At 43.7% G+C, this 18,686-nt stretch overlaps 1 protein-coding gene across 1 annotated transcript; it reads left to right on the top strand.

Annotated features, from left to right (window-relative positions):
• The first annotated feature begins 5,607 nt into the window (after positions 1 to 5,607).
• Positions 5,608 to 10,654, top strand: LOC138520959 (carbohydrate sulfotransferase 5-like). The gene is made up of 2 exons (XM_069633423.1): positions 5,608 to 5,632; positions 9,259 to 10,654. The coding sequence occupies exons 1-2, from the start codon at positions 5,608 to 5,610 to the stop codon at positions 10,395 to 10,397; spliced, it is 1,164 nt and encodes a 387-aa protein (XP_069489524.1). The 3' UTR covers positions 10,398 to 10,654.
• The last annotated feature ends 8,032 nt before the right edge of the window (positions 10,655 to 18,686 follow it).

Raw genomic sequence — 18,686 nt, 5'->3', positions numbered from 1 at the left:
ATCCAATGTCGCATCTTTTGATTGTTTTATACTTAAATCACTTTTCTTATTTACATTGTCCAATGCTTTAAAGACATTTCTCGTCCCAGCATTTTTTTTATATTTTATGTAATCTTTTCTTCGAAGGTTCATCAATGGGACAACTTTAGTAGCTGCATCTTTAATTTTTTTCCCTTTCTTTTTGGGATTATTGGCATTTGTCGAGGCGTCTTCTGTGGTGTACATGGTTCTTTACTTTCTTCAGTTTCTTTAGATGCAACCGGAATTACCATTCCATGATTTTCCGCTAATGTCGAGGGTAAGGTGGGAAGGTCTTCTTGGTCTTTTAGTTTATTGAGATCTGGGTTTTGAGGCTGATTTAATACTTGATCCTCAGCAATTTGTGCCAATCTTAAATATTCCTCGAGAGTGGAGGCAGATAGCGGGGTAGCATCCCTACTGCATGAATCTTGGATTTCGTTGTTTGAATCAATTGTTTCTGCTGTTTTTGCAGAGTCTTGTATAAGTAATAGTGATTTTAAATTTTACTGAATTGACTCATTACTGCGTTTGAGTTATACAAGTTCATTTACTAGGAAATTATGCGAGTTGTTATACATAATTTAATTTCGCTTTGTTTGTATGGTATGTTCCTTGAAGTAGTTGTGTAAAGCTGTTTCAGTCCGGCTAGATTAGGATCACAATTGTTCATTTCCTTTGTCATCTCCATAAGGAAGCAAGAGTAAGTGTTAACCTCTCCTTTCAGTGTTTCAAAAATGTTGACTAATGATGTCAGCACGAAACTCCGAGCTGAGATTGTGGGCTCTTGGAGTTTCTGTGGAATAATAGGTGAATTTTTCGTACAGGAATTTGCCACTTCCATCACTCTCTTTTTCTTTCCCTCTTCCAACACCAACCTTTCCCTTACCAATCTTCCCCCTGCTCCTTACCCTGTCACATCTCTGTAATGCACATCTATACACCTGCTCCCCCTCAAACAGGCTGAGAACATGTATCCTTTTTATAGTGCAAGGATGAGGTGCCTGCTCCCTGACAATCTAGGAAAGCCATGTCGTCCACTCTAGTGCTCTGATTGTTTTAGGCTATTTGTGAACTAAATTTCAGCACTCATGGGGGTGGAGGGTTAAAAAGCCAGGCAGCCATCTTGGATCCAACCCAATCTGTGAAGCCTGGAGGGGTGTTTGGTTTGGGAGGGATCTCTATCTCGCCCCAGCTTGCTGCCAATGCTATAGGTAAGATGTTTAAAAGCTCTGTAGTTTTGAGGGCTGCTATTTGCTCATTACTCTCTCCCTGGTGAATTTCAATTTGGTGTTCGCAATCTAATGGCAAATGAAAATATGTGTTGTGCAGGTGAAAGCTCTGCTGATGAAGTTTTCCCCACCATATTTTTCTGGTTGGAAAAATAGGTAAGACATGTACCCATTCCCTGTACATGCTGTTTAAGCCTTAGAGAAGTAGGATCACCTTCCAAGTGGGGGTTCTGATTATTGGCTGGAAGACACTGGGAAAGGTTCGTCTAGGCTCCCCACTAAAACATCTATTATGGTGAACTTGGAGACATAAAAATAAAGAAACAGGTCTCTTGGACTTCTCTTGACCCACATTCATTTATTGAGATAAAGCTATTAAAATATGTGTTACTTCTCCCAGTCTGTTTAAGACAATCATGACTTTTACCCTGGGATGAATCCTTTCGAATTTAAAGCATGGAAGAAAGGAATCCACTGAGTTTGGGGCAACTCGGGAGGATAGCTCAGGGGCAACGCGATTGTCTTGGAAGCAAGACGATGCGGAGCAACACAGGTTCGAACCCCGGGTCTGCGCTTATAAACCTCTGGTTATTAAGTGTGTTATAAATAACCAATTATAATTATAATAACTATTCAAAGGTAATATTCCTTGTACATTTGAGCTTTGCAAGCAGACCTTTTCCCTCTCAGAATTTTCAAGATTCTGCTATATATAGAACTGTAGCATGGATCCCTCAGACAGAGAGTTCAGGGCTGAAACCAAAAGGGTGAAACCACTTTGAAAATATGCTCTCTCTAGATCTGTTGTGTTGGAGAATCTATCAAGGGCTCGCAGTGAAACAAGTTCCCCCAAAGCTGACGGGAAAATAGTAGACAAGAGACAGGAATGAAAGGAATCATGCAGACACGAAAGGATAGGCTCTAACTATAGAAAAGCAACAACAGCAATGAACAAAAAAGGGCTGGGTGTACGACTAAGCCAAATATGGTTGGTTCCCTCTTGATGTATACAGGGAATACATTCAGAGTTTCCCTCAATGTCAGGGGAAACTCTAACCTTCTGATCAGGTTGTTCTTGCAGTGCCTCACTCTAAATGATCATAGAAATGAGCAGCAGGAGTAGATTTCTGTGTCTGGACCCTAAGGCACGAACAAGGAAACAATACTCACCAGACTGAAGCCGGTGCAGGTCCAGCCGGCATGGAACAGTACAGAGAGTCTGCACAAGAACAACCAGGAGTGAAACTGACTGCTGTAATGGTAAACTACATGAAGATAATAAGGATTAAAGGTATTGAGCAAGGAATGGTTGGCAATAAACAAGAAAACTGGTGGCAGAGAGCAGAAGGCTGCAGTCATAGGAGTGAGGGTAGAAGATCATGGGTACTGCAGGCTGAGCACAGAGGATAACAGGGCAGAGGACTCACTGCTGCAGGCAAAGGGTAAGCAGAAGACTACAGGGCAGCAAGCAGAGGGATGCAGGGCAGAGAACAGAGTGCTGGAACAGGAGCAGGGTCTTCAAGCTACAGCAACATGACGGAAACAAAGCTTCACAGCAAGAGGGGCAGAGCCCAAACTCAATGGAAGAGAGATGTACACTGGCAGGCTAAAATACTGGCACACCCTTTGCTGAAGCAAGCTCGGTAGCACCACCTGGAGCATCACACCTGAAGGTAATGTGCCTCGTCCCTCTCTGCACTTGGGAAAAGAGGAGCAGTACTGACCTATGGGTCTTCTGATGATTGCACTTCTCAGACTGCTGCATAGTAATAGCCCTGTCTCGGGAGCTGTCACAGGGTGCTTTAAGGAACATGTATTTTGTGCAATGTAATACGGATGTACCAAATCCTTGCAAAGGGCATTTAAACTCAAAAATATGAATGGGTATATTTCAGGGTGGATTATGATGATGAATTGTGAGTCCCAGTAAGCCCAAAGACGGCTCCCACTGTTGTTCGAGTGGCACACTTGTGATAGAATCACAACTATTGACCAAATTCCTGCTCATGATGATTTAAACAAAAAAGTTCACATATCTGACTGGATGTGACAAAGACCTACAGTATTGTTCACTAACAGCACCTTCAGAGAATATTTGGTCTAGATCCTTCAAGTCATCTGTATGCATACAAATCTTAGAGAAAATCATTATTGCTGGTATTTTGTGCCAGAAAGATTGTGGAGGATCTACTTTGGCACTCGAAACCTTTGCTGGTAGGGTTGCGTTCTGACAGGTGGTATGGCTCACATTTGGTGGTATTGTCACAAAATTCAGAAATTCTAACCTAGAAGACAACTCTGGTCATAATTCATAAAATAATCCAGACACAGTTTCCCCTTTTTCTGTGATTTTTCTGCTTAGCAATGTAAAAACACACAACTCCTATACATTATGTACAACAATGTAACAATGACAATGAATATAGCTCAAATAACCTGTGATATGGGAGGTTGTAGCTCAATGTAGTTTACACAGAGGAGAAATATCCATTTGCATACCAGTCTGGTCACATCCACCAGGGCAGTTCAGCACCAAAACTCTAGGCAATTATCCTTTGAACAAGAGTACCAAAAAACAACCCCAGACATGTGTTTCGGCCATTTTGGGTCTCATGGATGAGGGGAATCTGTGCTTCTATAAGCACAGTGAGCAAGGGGTCCAGGTCTGGATTACTAATTTAGGGTGCGACCTCAAGTCTTTCAAAATATACAAAAATGTGAGAAATGTGGGAGCCCCTCTTCTAAGAACAAACACTGATCAAATAACCTGTTTTATGGGAGGTTTCCCAATCAGGAGGGGCTACAACTACATTTTAGCTCACAGTACCTTTCACAGAGGAGAAATAACTATTTGCATATCAGGCTGGCCCCACCAACCATGCAGTCCAGCACCAAATTCTAAGTTAATAACTCATTTGCTGGTGGCAGCTAGATGGGCAATAACACAATTTTGGAAAGAACAAGATCTGCCAGCCCAGAATCTATAGTAATCCATGGTACGACATATGTGTGGTATGCTTTTGTCTTTTTTGTGTGACACCAAGAGAACATGCGAAAGGGTCAACTATTGTTCAAATGGATTTCCCAGGAATGACTCACTACCATATACATAGCCATGCTGCTAATATTTTGCTACAGGTATGTGAACGAAGGGGTTGCCAGATAGTAGCCGAATGGAGTAGATACAACTCTCCACTTCAAGGCCCCACGCTAGCATGAAATTATTCCTGCCCTTGAACCTATAGACCCTCAAATAACAGGAGATTCTGGTGCAGAAGCTGAAAGCAAAGTCAACAGTGACCATCCGACATCGTGTCCCCAAAGAGAACTGTGAGAAAGAGCCCAAGAGATGGGGCCTTGGATGAGAAAATATGGACTGGAAACTGGAGAGTCGGTGGCAAGGATTTAATGAGCTGTAAGGGAATACAGACTGGGTCCCGGAGCACCACAGTAAAGACTGGCACTGGAAGGAAGGTCTCTGCGGACGTGAGAGGTTATGATTATAATTGCTTCAGAAAGGATGTGCCAGAGAACTGGCATCAGGAGAAGGTTCCTCCAAACTGAGGGAGAGCATGGCCTGAGTCACTGACAGAGCTGGTGCTCACTCCTGAAACACTATAAGAACCACAAATGGATCCCGATCGAAGGAAGTTAAGAGTGGGCTCCAGACCTGAAGGGTGCAGACAGGTGCTAGAGGGAAGATTGCTGGAGCTTTCAGAGTGTCTTATTGTAATCAGTACAGCCAAGAAAGTGGATGAGCCATTCTCCGGTGATGCTTGGAACTGTGATGCGGATGAGCTCCATCCAGAAGGAGCACTGGATGGAATCTGTCCCACCGTCAGCAGTGTTATGCAGCCATGTTGCTTTCCCCTGACTGTCAGAGACTGGGAGCTACATGACTGGGAGTGGGCAGAACTGCTCTGCTTATATGAGACATGGGTCCTGTAGCGACTAACGAAGAGGCAGATGATTCATACAAGACCCAACCGATATTGATTTGTGTGGCTTAAAAGGAGCCATGTCAACCTATTCAGTGATTATCGATAGTAATATCCTTTCTGCATTTTTGTCCAAGTGGACAATGCTGAGCCTGGATACCTGATAAAGGAGTTCTTTAGACAACGTCTGCAATCTTCCATTATTATCTTGCTCATCTTGAAACTCTGTGGCATGTGATGGACCCCTCTGCTGAGTGAATACATTGGGTGGACTATAACCAAAGCTGACTGGTTGCCAGAGTTAGGCTATATACCAGGTAATCATCTTACTGGCTTGACTGTACTAGCAGTGTGCAATACCATCCTCAGGAATAGTTGTGCACATTCGACTGACAGACTTATTACCATGGAGGTACTGAATGAAGGTGCCGAGATTTAGTGGCAGTGACATGACTAGAGAATTGCATAATCCCAAGGTCCCCAAAGCTGTGCGATCTAAAATTGATCAATCTGCTCTGTCTGGCAGGAGTAAGCAGTTGTACCCTTGAGCCAGGCTTGCATAACCCTGTGGGCAAGCCAACTGGGGATACCATGGATGAGCACATTTCCTTATTTAGTATCATGAAAGCAGAAAAGGACCCTAGGAATTGCAACAAGAGGCACGAGGGTGAACTTGCTGAGGACAGATCTGATGAGGGTGACAGGCATGGTCACGGATGGCGGAGTCCATATGGCTGAACATGAATCCATGGTCCATAGCCTGAAGAACAAGGTGAGAGGGGGCTGGTGATGACTACTCACCAGCCGCAAAACCAACAAATGATGTAGAGTTAGGAGAAGGAGCATAACATGGAACTGTTCCTGAAGTGTGGAACTTGGTTTGCTCTACCCAAGGGACTGTCAAAGTGATCTACTGTACTGTTGAAAGAGCCCATATCGTCTCTAGAGTGATGCCACCGATAGGATCTTCACTTAGGGTTGTTGTGAACAGATATCTAGGGACAGGAACAATTTGCTACAGGAACCCAGGAGGAGGTCCCCACTTCATATGAAACCACAACTCTATCATAGATCCTGGAGAGATTAAAAAGCATCAACATTTGTTTCAAGGAATCAAGAGGAGGCTGCATGTGCTAGATCTGCATTACAGCTGATGTTTCCTGAAAAGTTTAAGGTTATAGAAGATGCAAGGACTTGATTCATCACTGACCACAGGGAATTATAGGACTGGTTAAACAAACGTTTTCCTGAAATAGTCACAACTACATTCCTGAAAAGGTAAAAGAAAAGGGCCTAAAACTAACCAAAATAAATGTAGAAATTGAGCCAGGCACCCTCAGACCTAGAGGCTTACAAGAAACCAAAGGTTGAATTTAAAAAATGTAAAATAACATATGAGCAATAGAAACAAAACTAAACGACTTTGCAGGTGTTGCATCAGAGTAGTCCACTGATGCTGAATCCAGCTGAGAAAGCGGTCCATAGCACTCATGTAGGTTCACGTGGCCTAACACACTAGGTCATTGGCCTTCTTAAAGTCATAACAATTATGCTAAATTAGAAAAGATCTCTGATTGTCCCATATATAAAAAGGGGGATTGTGCGATCCAGAAATCGTATCGCCCAACCTCTTGATTAGTCTCAGCTAGCAAGATTTTGGTTGTCTTTTATATCAAAACATTTTAAATTTGATCAACATTCAACAGGTCCTAGTCAACACTCAGGAGGGTTTTAGATCACATATTGGGGCTAAAGAGCAACAACTACATTTATATCTTGAAGCTGCTAAATATTATTTCCTGTACCGATCATCAATGTACTTGGACTTCATGGTCCGATTTACCTCTGATGCAGTCGATTGGCCGATACTTTGGGAAGTTAATTCAGAGCTACAAATTCGATCCCATTTCTTATTTATACTTAAACAAATACATCCAGAAAACGAAGCAACAGTTCAGTATGGTTGAAACAGAGAGTGTACACAATTCTTTCAGGTAACTAAAGGGATACACATGGGTTGCGTACTAGCCCTTTGTTATTTAATCTTTATACTAATGCGCTAGAGGCTGAGCTCAAAATTGATTCTGTCAGTTGTACCGATTATTGATGGGCAATTAGTCCATCTTCTTTGCTATGCTGTTAATGTGGTTATTAATGCCCCCACCCCTAATACTCTACAAACATTGATTAATAAGTATTCAAAATGTATGGCTAAACAACAATTATCAATCAATACGTCTAAATCAAAAGCTTTAGTTGTTGGAACTAAAATGAAAAACTTGGTTTCTTTACATTAAATGGTTCAAGATTAGATGACGTAAGTCGTTTTTGTATCTGAGTATATTTCAACCAGCTGGAGAGGGAAAGCTCACAATGAGACTCAGAGAGTAAGGATGGCACAATCTGCTGAGGCCATAATGACCTCAAGTAATTTGATTTAATATCAACCAAAGGGAGGTGGTTGTATTGTGCAAAACTGAGAGCTATTGCACTTTGTGCATCTGAGATTTGGGGAATTGAAGATCTAGCTATGCTGCAAGTAAAGAAAGACATCTTCTTAAATCTTTTCCTATGAGCCCCATCTTGGCAACATCGTTTACAGCGCAGAATGAGCTGAATCACACCTCTATAACAGATGACTTTAGTGCAAGACCTCTTTTAATGTGGCTCTCTGTTTGGACTAATCCGGACGTGAAATTGACCTAGCAACCTTTACTTGATACACTGGAAAAGGGTTATCCAACCATGATTCCTTGGATCAAAAATATCAAGAACAAGTTTGGGTCATTAAATTGGGAATTATTAAATAATAATCCTCTTGCTATTCAAAAACAAGATGAATTAAAACCATGTAATGTAATCAAATACAGATGGGCTAAATGGAGACAAGGTAAGGAGTTACTTAAAAAGAGTAAAAAAACACATTATGTGATCACATCGTGTGGTAGAGGGAAGGCTATCTTGATTGGATTCCTAAACCTAAAGACAGAATACTGTTAACCCGCTTTAGACTACATTTTATTCCATTGCGTCCATTGGAAACAACCAAAAAGATACAGTTGTGTTTTGCCCTTTTGCACGATTGTACCAGAAACCATGCTGCACTTTATTACCTTTTGTCAAAAACATGCTAAAATATGACTTTTAAAATCTAGAGGATTTAGAACATGAGGACTTACACTTTTTTATTTACAATTATTTCCAGATTTGGTGCATGGGCGTGTCAACAGTTTCTTCAAGTAGCTTTGAAAGCCAGACAACCAGTTCTTAATCATGAGTAAATATCAGAACTGCTGAAATGTGCACTTATTGTGGGAGGACCGTTCATTTTATGATTTTATCACATTATACTGGTATTTTAGATTAGGAATCTGAGTTTTATAGTATGATGATTAACTGTACTATACATAACGGCTTTTTGACAAAATAATGTATTTATTTGGAAAACAATAACACTATCCCTGAAGAGATAAAAGATAAGCTAAGGGTCATAGAGCCAGGCAACTCTGCTGCCCACAGGTACTACAAGGAACCACAAAATAAAAACAAGCAAGGCCAGACACCCTCAGCCCTTTTGGCTTGCAATTAACGAAAGGATGTTTTAAAATAAGAATTTAAAAAAACAATGTAGCCAAACATTTAAGAAAAACACTCCACCCAACCATGATTTTCTGTCGCCCACGCTTTTCTGTTTTCTGTTTTTGTTTAAACTGAAAAATGAATAAAAGTACTTGAGTAAAAAACAAGTGAGATAGTGAAGGACGGAGTGTGGGAAATGCAACTGTGGAAATTAGAACATGGCGGCGCAGCTGTATTTATGCTGGCCCCATGTCATTTGTGTATATGCTGGAATATTCACTGGAACACTTTACAACATGAGACAGAATGTTCAGTTTGGGAGAAGTCCAGGCAACAGGAGTTCAGTTGGGTATTTGCAAACCTGTATCCACTGTCACTGGTTGTCTATGTGCTAAAGTGCCATTGTGTCTTTCAGAATGTTTTAAACTCATTGTCTTGTTTTGTTCTCTTTAGGTCTATGGCTGCTAGAATCCCAGTAGACCTCGCCAGAGCCTTCGCTGTGGTCCTGGCTTTATCTCAAGCGGTGTTGTTTGTCTGCATCATTTTTGTGTTACATCGCGGCTCTTCGTCCCTGGAAAAGCAGCCAGATAGAACGCACATCCTCATAATCTCCTCCTGGAGGTCAGGGTCTTCCCTTGCTGGTCAGCTTTTCAGCCAGCACCCTGATGTATTCTACCTGATGGAGCCAGCATGGCATGTTTGGACAGCTATGAAAGAGAACCGAGCCAAGGTGCTACACATGGCAGTTCGAGACCTGATACGGTCTGTCTTCCTCTGTGACATGTCTGTGTTTGATGCGTACTTGCCAGAAACAAGAATTAAATCCAACCTTTTCCAGTGGGAAGCTAGCCGGGCGCTGTGCTCACCTCCAGCTTGCGAACACTTCAAACGTACTGATATCATCCCCCAAGTGTCATGCAAGATTCTTTGTGGCAAGTATCCCTTTGATTCAATAGAACAAGCATGCAAGACCTACAGCCACATTGTGCTCAAGGAGGTCCGTTTCTTTGACCTGAAAGTACTCTACCCACTCCTTCATGACCCATCCCTTAACCTCAAAATCCTCCACTTGATCCGGGATCCCAGGGCAGTTTTTCACTCCCGTCAGAAACTGAAAAAAGAGTTGACACGTGACAACAACATCATGGTGGGACCCAAAAATAATAAAAAGGGAGAAGGAATCTATAAAATCATGGAGGAGATCTGTAAAAGCCATAGCCAGATTTACAAAACGGCCACTCAAGCCCTGCCCAGCCGCCTGAGAAACCGCTACATGATGATACGCTTTGAGGACATGGTGAAGAATCCCTTGGAGACAGCTGAGAAGATGTATTCCTTTGCCGGCCTCCAATACACACCCAAGCTGAAGATGTGGCTGTATAATATGACTCATGGCAACGGGATAGGCAAGAAGTTCATCATTACCTCTCGGAATGCCCAACTCGTCTCTAAGGCCTGGAGAGACAATGTTCCTTTCGAGAAAATCCTGCTGATACAGCAGAAATGCAATGATGCCATGGACCTCCTTGGCTACCAGCTGGTTCATTCAGAGATGGAACAGAAAAATATGACCTCTGACCTATTGCTTACACCACAGGGCACACATTCCAGGAGTCTTCCAAACAGTTGATAGGGGTCTACTGGCAGCTCATGGTTGTACAGTGCAGAAACATCATGTCTTCTTGGAAAATAACTGTAACTACTCATTTGAACCATCTCTGGACTCGATCTCTGGGCAGCTAATGGACAAATATGCAGGCCTTTAATAGACAGCAGTAGCAATTTTGGGATATTCCCAGGTTCCGATGCTTCCAGCAGTACCTTGTCCCAAACATTACCCTTCACTCCGATGCTTCCAGCAGTACCTTGTCCCAAACATTACCCTTCACTCCCCAGTGAGGTCTTTCTTGACATGAAGACTAATAAATATACACAATATAATGTGTTATTTGGTGACTCTTTGATGTGAAGATTGCACGCCTAATAGGTTCAGAATTTGGTTTCATGTTCTCCACCAGCGTTTGTTTTTGCTGCGTCATCGTTCGTTCTTTTGAACCGTTCTTTTCACTTAATATTGTCCTCTCGATCCTCGATCTGCCTGCTATAGGTCTTTCACATGGGTTTACTTCTTGCCCCCCTTCTCCTTCCTATAAGACTGTCGCTCTCATCTGCTATCTCAATGGTGACTCTACACAGGCTCGGACTGGTCTGAAGGGGAAAGCCGAACCAAAAACACAAAACGCTAGCGTGAGCCAGCTTTTGGGGTCAAAGTGCGGCCAGTTTGAAAAGTTACTTCACCATGTAGCTAGCAGTTTTGACCTCTGTTACTGAATAAATATTCTTTAAAATGCACAATTTGCATTACATTTTATCAAAAACCTCCCCCTTGGAAATGAATTGCCATTTGCAACTGTGTTGGCACTTTTCCCTTGGTGCCCGAGACAAATGTATGCCCCAGTACGACCCTGGCTCGACTACGCCATCTGCTTGAATGTTCTTTGGCCTCCCTCCTTGGTGCCACTGATTTTCCCTCCACAACCCTTGTCCCTCTTCCCTTTCTTTGATTCTGTGTCCCCTACAAAGGAGTACATTTTCTCCCAAAATTGGGAGGGATGTAAGCTTCTATGGCTAGAGTGATCTGATGGGGCGGAGCAATGTAGAGCCTAGTTCTCGCAGACAGTTCTGAAGTCTACATTTAGGGAAGACGCCTGCTGTTAAATCCCAGAACACACACTATTTCAGCAGAGTGCAGCATTCGCAGGAGCCTTCCACCGCTGCACGGCCTGCCTGTCTATGCTAAGGACACGCCTTGACATTTTCCAGACTGCTCGAATTTCCACATATTACAGTGTTGTCGTGCACTGGCTGTGCACACTTTATATTTGAGATGCTTCCGTTGTTGCCATGTGTCTATAATGCTCAGTTACTGTGGCATGCACCGCAAGTTTTCCAAGTCCACATTCCCCATCTACTTGTAATGCTGGCCCAGCTTGAACTTTTAATTAAAATGCACTAGAAATATGAGCATTGTTTATTCTTGTTAAAAAAAAAACCCAACAAGAACAGGGACTCATGACTTTCAAACGAGGAACAGTTGTCTTGGGAGCTATGCGGTGTAGGAGGCCCACATTACAATTTCCCATATTTACACATGTACGAACGCACCTTGGAATTGTACACAGTGCTCCAAATAGCACGGATTACATTTTCTATAAGCTTCCTTTACGCACACTTTACACTTGTAAACCCCAAACGTCAGTTAGCACACATTACATACACACTTTCTGCACAAGGCAATTTGATTTTTGCATAATAAATACATCACTTATAATACAAAGGACATTTTGCAATTTCCCATAATACCCCAATTGGTACAGGTTGTTACATTTCAGTCTCCTGCATGCACAGAGCCCATTATGCATACTTGCTAAGCTTTCACAATGAAACGCACAGGGCCAAGAACCAGTTAATGTTTGTGCTCTACCCTGTGGCAACCACGTAGTTCTATTGATTGTATTTGTAAAGCGGAGTATAGGCAATTTCTGGCATTATGGCGCTGTCACTAGAATTTAGTGAACATTTGTCCAACTAGTACCGCCTGAAAGCACATCACAAATCAAGAGTGATCAAAAACCAGGTTTGAAGAGCTTTCCTCAAGGACAGGAAATTAGGCGTATAATTTAAAGTCAAAGGTAGAGAATTCCACAAGACTGCAGACTGAACAAATACATTACAGTCTTATATGAGTGTCAACCGCTAGGATCACACGACAAGAACATATGATGAGATCAAGTAAAGAAGGCGGGAAGGTTGATAGCGAGAGAATATGACCACAAGGAAAGAAAGACGTTAAGACTGAAATGCTTAATAAACGAGGCAAATAGGAGTTGGATGATGCCGGTAAAATGCAGCAGTAATACTACAGTTACTGCCTCATTACCACATGAGTTTGGTGGAAAGTTGGAGGATTCAACTCCAGCTATGAAGTGGAGCTAAATCTGCCACCTTTATGACACATTTTGGCAGAATTACCCCCAACGGAATTAACACGCCTGTAATTCCACTGAAATCCCCATGGAGTCCTATGGACTCCAATGAAATGGGGACTAATGCCACCACCAACATTTGTAATCTGGCACTGATGCCAACGGACCAAGTGGTGGTAACAGTATTACTATTACAGTTTGGTGGTATCTCAGCGGATTTACCACCGAGATACCACCAAACTCGTAATGAGCCCAGTGTCTTACATTTTGCAGGTTTATTCACTGTCAGCCAGTGCAAAGATCTTATTGCTGGAGAAATGTGGTCTGAATTCTGATGATCAAGTATAGTCCTGGCTGCTGCGTTTTGCACATGTTGGAGAGAGTGGATAGCATATTTAGAGAGACCAAGAAACACAGAGTTAAAATGTTTGAGGCAACTAAATGTCATGAAATGAAGGCTATTTCAGTAACCACTAAATAAATCAAAGGATACAGGTGTTAAGGAAAGACCTTTGTAAAGGATACAGGTTGTTTGAGCACCGTCGACCAGTTGGAAGTCTGAGATCGATCACTGGTGGACACGGCAGTGAGAAAATAATGGGTTCAAACAATAGACCTTCCAATTGATGAAGCTCTCTGTCTGGTACTATAAACCACAGACAGAATGAATAATCAATGGAAAGGGCAAGGAGTATCAACAAACCCCAATCTGTAAAATAATTTTAAAAAACTATCAATATGCTTCTCAAGCACTCAGAACTATATAACAACCCCTCTGTGAACACACACTGACCTGTTGGTGAAGTCAGAAATCCAAAGTTGGTCCATATAGAAGTCCAGGTAATCCACAAGGAAACAACGTCTAGGAAAGGGAAGGTTAGTATGGAAATTAATCCCGAAAGGCACGAGGGCCGCACTAGTGTCAGGTTGGTGCACCCCTGGATAGCGTCCCAAAAGTACTGTGCACATAGGCATATCCAATAAAGGTAAAGGGTAATAACCAACAGAAAATCCACACACAGTATTTGTTCTAACGAGTATAATGGTTCCTATGCCCTTAGGAGTAATTAACTTAGGAATTAGCCCACAAGTCAACACTAAGCGCAGACCAGGAATCGGGAGATTGGGCATAACAGAAAGTCAGCTGGCACTGGATATGCAGATGAACTGGAGATCATCTGTCATTCCGCCATGCTTTAAAGACTTATCTGTATTAGGTCCTCCTGCTGCTGCACCTCCTGCTCCACTCAGCGCCAAGATACCTCCGGGTGAACGTGCGCTTTAGAAATGTATCTAACATAACATAACAGGGTAGTGCACGCAGTTTCAGTTTTCACAACTGGCAGAACTGTGGCTACACCTGCGTGTGCGGTCCTCCAGGTGCAGTATCCATCTGATGCATGGTCCTGGAGATAACTGTGCCTTACAGTTGAGGTTAGCGATATCAGGCTGGGGATTATCTGGCACAGTCTGGGGAAAGTGCACTGACTGTGCATTACACTCGGATGACAAGGTTGCAGCACCCCTGTAGGATTATCACGAAGACTGGTTTCGGAGTGTGGAGATTGGGTGTACACCTGAGCTGGTGTTGACACGTAGTGAAGAGCACGTGCCACAGGAACTCCAGTGGTATGCCCATCTTGCCCTGGTGCTCCCCTGGGGTAATTCCGCTAGGGTTGTGAGAAGAAAGCGCCTAATCAATGTGAGTAGCCCTCAGGTGTGTATTGCCGGAGGTGTTTGTCTCTTGGTGGTGCTGCTCCTGTGTGTTTTAGGAGGGAATGTGCAACCCTACGATAACGACCTTTATAAGGGGTAAGATGTCCAAGCCTGGGAAAGGTGAGAAGCAGTAGTCGAAGCTACAATTTGAGGCGTCCTCCCAGACTAAAAGTCACAAAACTATGGGGGACTCAGCTGGGGTGCATTCTCAGATCTTACTGCAGGATGCCAGTAGAGCCTTTAATGATATTAAAATAATGTTTAATCAGCTTCTGGCAAGTATACAGTCACTTGATGGGAAAATGAATACTCTGGCCTGTAAAGTGGACCATGTGCAAGTTTGCTTAGATAAACATGGGGATAGGTTGTATGAGTTGGTAGGAAGGGTCTCTACAATTGAAGATTAATCATCCACTACAACCTGGGAGCTTGCCCATGTGAAAAGAGCTCTGAAGGAATTGGCAGATAAGCAGGAGGTTCTTGAGTCGAGGTCTAGGAGCAATAACCTGTGGTTAATAGGTATCCCGGAGTCAGTGGATCAGCAGGATATGGAAACCCCGGTAAAAGTGATCTTGCAGGATGCCTGGGGGGGAGTGAGGATTTCTCTGCATTATTTATAGTGGAGAGGGCACATCAAATACCTATTGGGCGGAAACCGATTCCCAGAGTTGCAGCATGCACCCATCATAGCCCAGATGTTGAACTACCGAGATAGGGATCTTGCCAGAGAAAAGGGGACTTTGTGTTATGGAAGGAGACACTTTTAGACTGTTTCCGGACTTCTCAGACAAGGTCCAAGCAATGAGAAGGACATATGTTGATGTTAAGGTACGGTTGAGAGAGAGGGGCATTTGTTATATTATTCTTTTTCCCGCCAAACTCAGGGTGGAGCATGAGGGACATGTTCTATTTTTTCAAACTCCAGAGGAGGCTAATAATTTTCTCGAGGCACTCCCGAGGACTCCCAGGCATAGGGGGAACAACAAACCAAGGGAGGGGGAGTCCCCATGATGTGTTAGTATATATGCAAAGTGGATGATCAATACTGGGATTGTACAAGCTGGAGGAGGCGGCGTGATATGTTGGGTGCATGGGGTTGCTGGAAGCTAGGCTGCCTCATGTGGAAGCCTGAGTTGGTGAGGGTTGGAGTGTGGGGTATTGACTGACTGATAGGTTGGGGTTGCTGGTGGGGGTGGGGCAAGGGGCTTAGCGGGGTTGGGTTGTTTGTTGGAGAGGGCAGGGGCTCGGGGAGTCACCCCTGGATAGTCTTTGGGTATTCTCTTCCCTGTGTTCATGGCAAAACAGAGGGTGGCGGGCGGTCATCCCAGGGGAGGTGGTGGCAGGCAATGGGGTGAGGCTGTTCCATTGAGTTGGGTGGGGATTCTTCGGGATGTACAAAATTGACTTGTTTGGCTATGTCTCGAGGGTTGAAATGCATGAGCTGGAATATCAGGGTGTTGAACTGCCCATCTAAGGCACGTAAAGTGTTATTGTACATGCAGCGTCATCATGTTCATGTGGTGTTTTTCCAAGAGATGCATCTTACCTCGGCTGGGGAATTGCGATTTGGACAGAGGTGGGGATGCCATCGCTATTTCTCTTCTTATTCTTCCTACTCTAGGGGGGTTTGTGTTTTGATATGTGGCTCAGTTGGCTTTCGCCTGACGAAGGTGGTTAAAGATCAGAAGGGAAGGGCGCTCTTAGTCATGGGAGTCATACATGGGCAGACCGTCACATTGATTAATTACTACGGTCCGAATCAGGATGAGGTAAGCACACTGTAATGGATTACAGATCAGCTGGATCGGAAATACTTCTGGGGTGCTGGCGTGGGCTGGGGATTTCAATGCAGTGCTGGAACCCGAGGTAGATAGGACTGGAATCGATTGCTAATCCTCTCGGCTGGATTATTTTATATTTTTATATCTGATAAAATGACTGCATGGGTAGAGGAGATTAGTATTTTGACTTTGTCCGATCATGCACTGGTGATGTTAATTCTAGAGATTCTGGGGGGTGGTGGCATAGCCGACCTGGGTATTTAGAAGTGAGGGGTTATTGGATGCAGTGTTCTTGAAGGAGATTGCTCAGGTCATTGATAGCTTTTTGGGGGATAATCTAGGCTTGGTTACCTCATACTCAGTGCTATGGGAAACCTTCAAATGCGTGGTGAGGTGGGAGTGTATCTCGCGAGAATGTGGAATTCTGAGACTGATAAGGAAGTTGACGGCCTGTGAGGCAACCATCCAATGCTTGCAAGATGCACCAGGCTTTGAGAAGGATGTCTCAAAGCACAAGACAGAGAGGAATTGGAGAGGTTCCGAGCTGCGGCTCAGCGAGAGCTGAACTTCTTCTGGGGGAAAACAGCAGTTAGGCAATATGAGGAAGGTCAACGACCAGGCCGGCTACTTGCAAGGGTGGCTCTTGCTGACAACTCCAGATTGTATATTAGATCTATTAGGGATGGGCAGGGAGCCTTACATTATGGAGATAGGGAAATTGTTTGGGAATTTGAGACTTTTTATTATCATCTTTAACACGCATTCAGACATCGAGGGAAGAATTAAGTGTGTCTTTGAACTCGGTGGCGCTCTATTGGTGTGATGAGGAGGAGTGAGAATGGTCTTGTAGACACATTATGGAGCAAGAAATCCTTCAAGCCATAAAGGCACTGTCATCCGGGAAAGCCCCCAGCCCAGATGGTTTTACTGTTGAGTTTTTTACGTTTTTTGGTTTGCGATTGGCTTTTCATCTGGTGGAGGTGTATCGGGAGGCGCTCCAGGATGGGAAATTGCTGTCTACTATGAGGGAGGCAGTGGTTACTATTTTATTGAAGCTCGGGAAGGCGGCAGATGAATGCTCATCATATCGCCCTAGCTTGATGATTAACTTGCCTAATAAGGTTTTAGCAAAGCTGCTAGCTATGAGATTGGCGCCCCTTATGCTTAAGTGTGTTAGGGCGGATCAATCAGGCTTTATACCGGGGCAATCTACATCCTATGTGCTGCGTGGCATGTTTGGTCTGATGTCAGTGTTGTGTCCATCGGATTCTGTGGTGGCAGCACAATTGGATGCTGAGAAGGCGTTTGACTCAGTGGAATGGCCCTTCCTCTTTACGGTGCTGAGGAGGATGGGAATAGGGGGGGGGGGTTTATTTCCATGGTTTCACTGCTCTATACCTTGCCGATTGCTAAAACGAGGGTGAATGGTCAATTTACATCAAATCTGTCACTTGAACGGGGCACAAAGTAGGGGCGTCCTCTATTGCCCTTGCTGTTTGCTCTGGCAATTGAGCTATTGCCAGAATTATTGAGAGATGGTCATGTACACATGAGGGTGCATGTATAAAATCACGTGGTGGTGTTGTCCCTTTATGCGGATGACATGGTGATTTTTGTCAAGAAACTGCAAGACAATCTGGCACTGATTATGGTGGATGTATTGGAGTTTGGTGAGTTCTCTGAGTGAAAATAAATACTACCAAATCGGTGTTCTTTCTACTCACTGACGCTACTGAACAGTTTTCTGACATTTTTACATTTCAGTGGCAATTGGAGCACACCAGGTATTTGGGGATTGAGGTGGCTAGAGCGCCTCAGATTTTATATTGGTGCAATTATGAAAAGGTGTTGGAACAGGCTAGAACTGTCTTGGGCAGGTGGGTGGGGCTTCCCCTCAATCTATATGGGAGGATCTCGTTGGTGAAAATGATTCTACTTCCCTGATTCTTGAATGTATTTTTGAATGTACCGCTGGCAGTGCCTCAATCGTATTTCCGAGAACTACAATCGATGATATCATGGTTTGTATGGGCGGGTAAACAAGCATGTATCCCTTAGCAGAAATTGGTTGCTCTCTTGGAGAGAGGTGGTTTGGCGTTGCCTGATATGGAGGCACACTACACGGCGGCCCAGGTTGGGTTTTTGGTATATTGGTATGGAGATGGGGTAGATAGGAGACATGTTGAGGTAGAGAGGGCTCTGGCGGCGCCGTCCCTGCTGCACGCTAGTATACAAACAGCTCCCGGTAGGTCATCCAGGTCCAAAAATATGGTGGAATTGACCTGTACAGCATGGGTAAATATCGAAGGGAAGAGGAGTAGTGGGATACTTTACTCTCCCAAATGACCTGTTATTCACATCCCAGGTATATCACTGACCTGAGAATTGGGATATGTACGCTGTGTGGAAAGGCTGGGCATTTCATGTTTCCGTTAT

This window comes from Ambystoma mexicanum, chromosome 1q, assembly GCF_040938575.1.
Source record: "Ambystoma mexicanum isolate Mex_15411 chromosome 1q, UKY_AmexF1_1, whole genome shotgun sequence".
Taxonomy (NCBI): domain Eukaryota; kingdom Metazoa; phylum Chordata; class Amphibia; order Caudata; family Ambystomatidae; genus Ambystoma; species Ambystoma mexicanum.
This window is presented reverse-complemented; position numbering and strand designations above follow the sequence as displayed.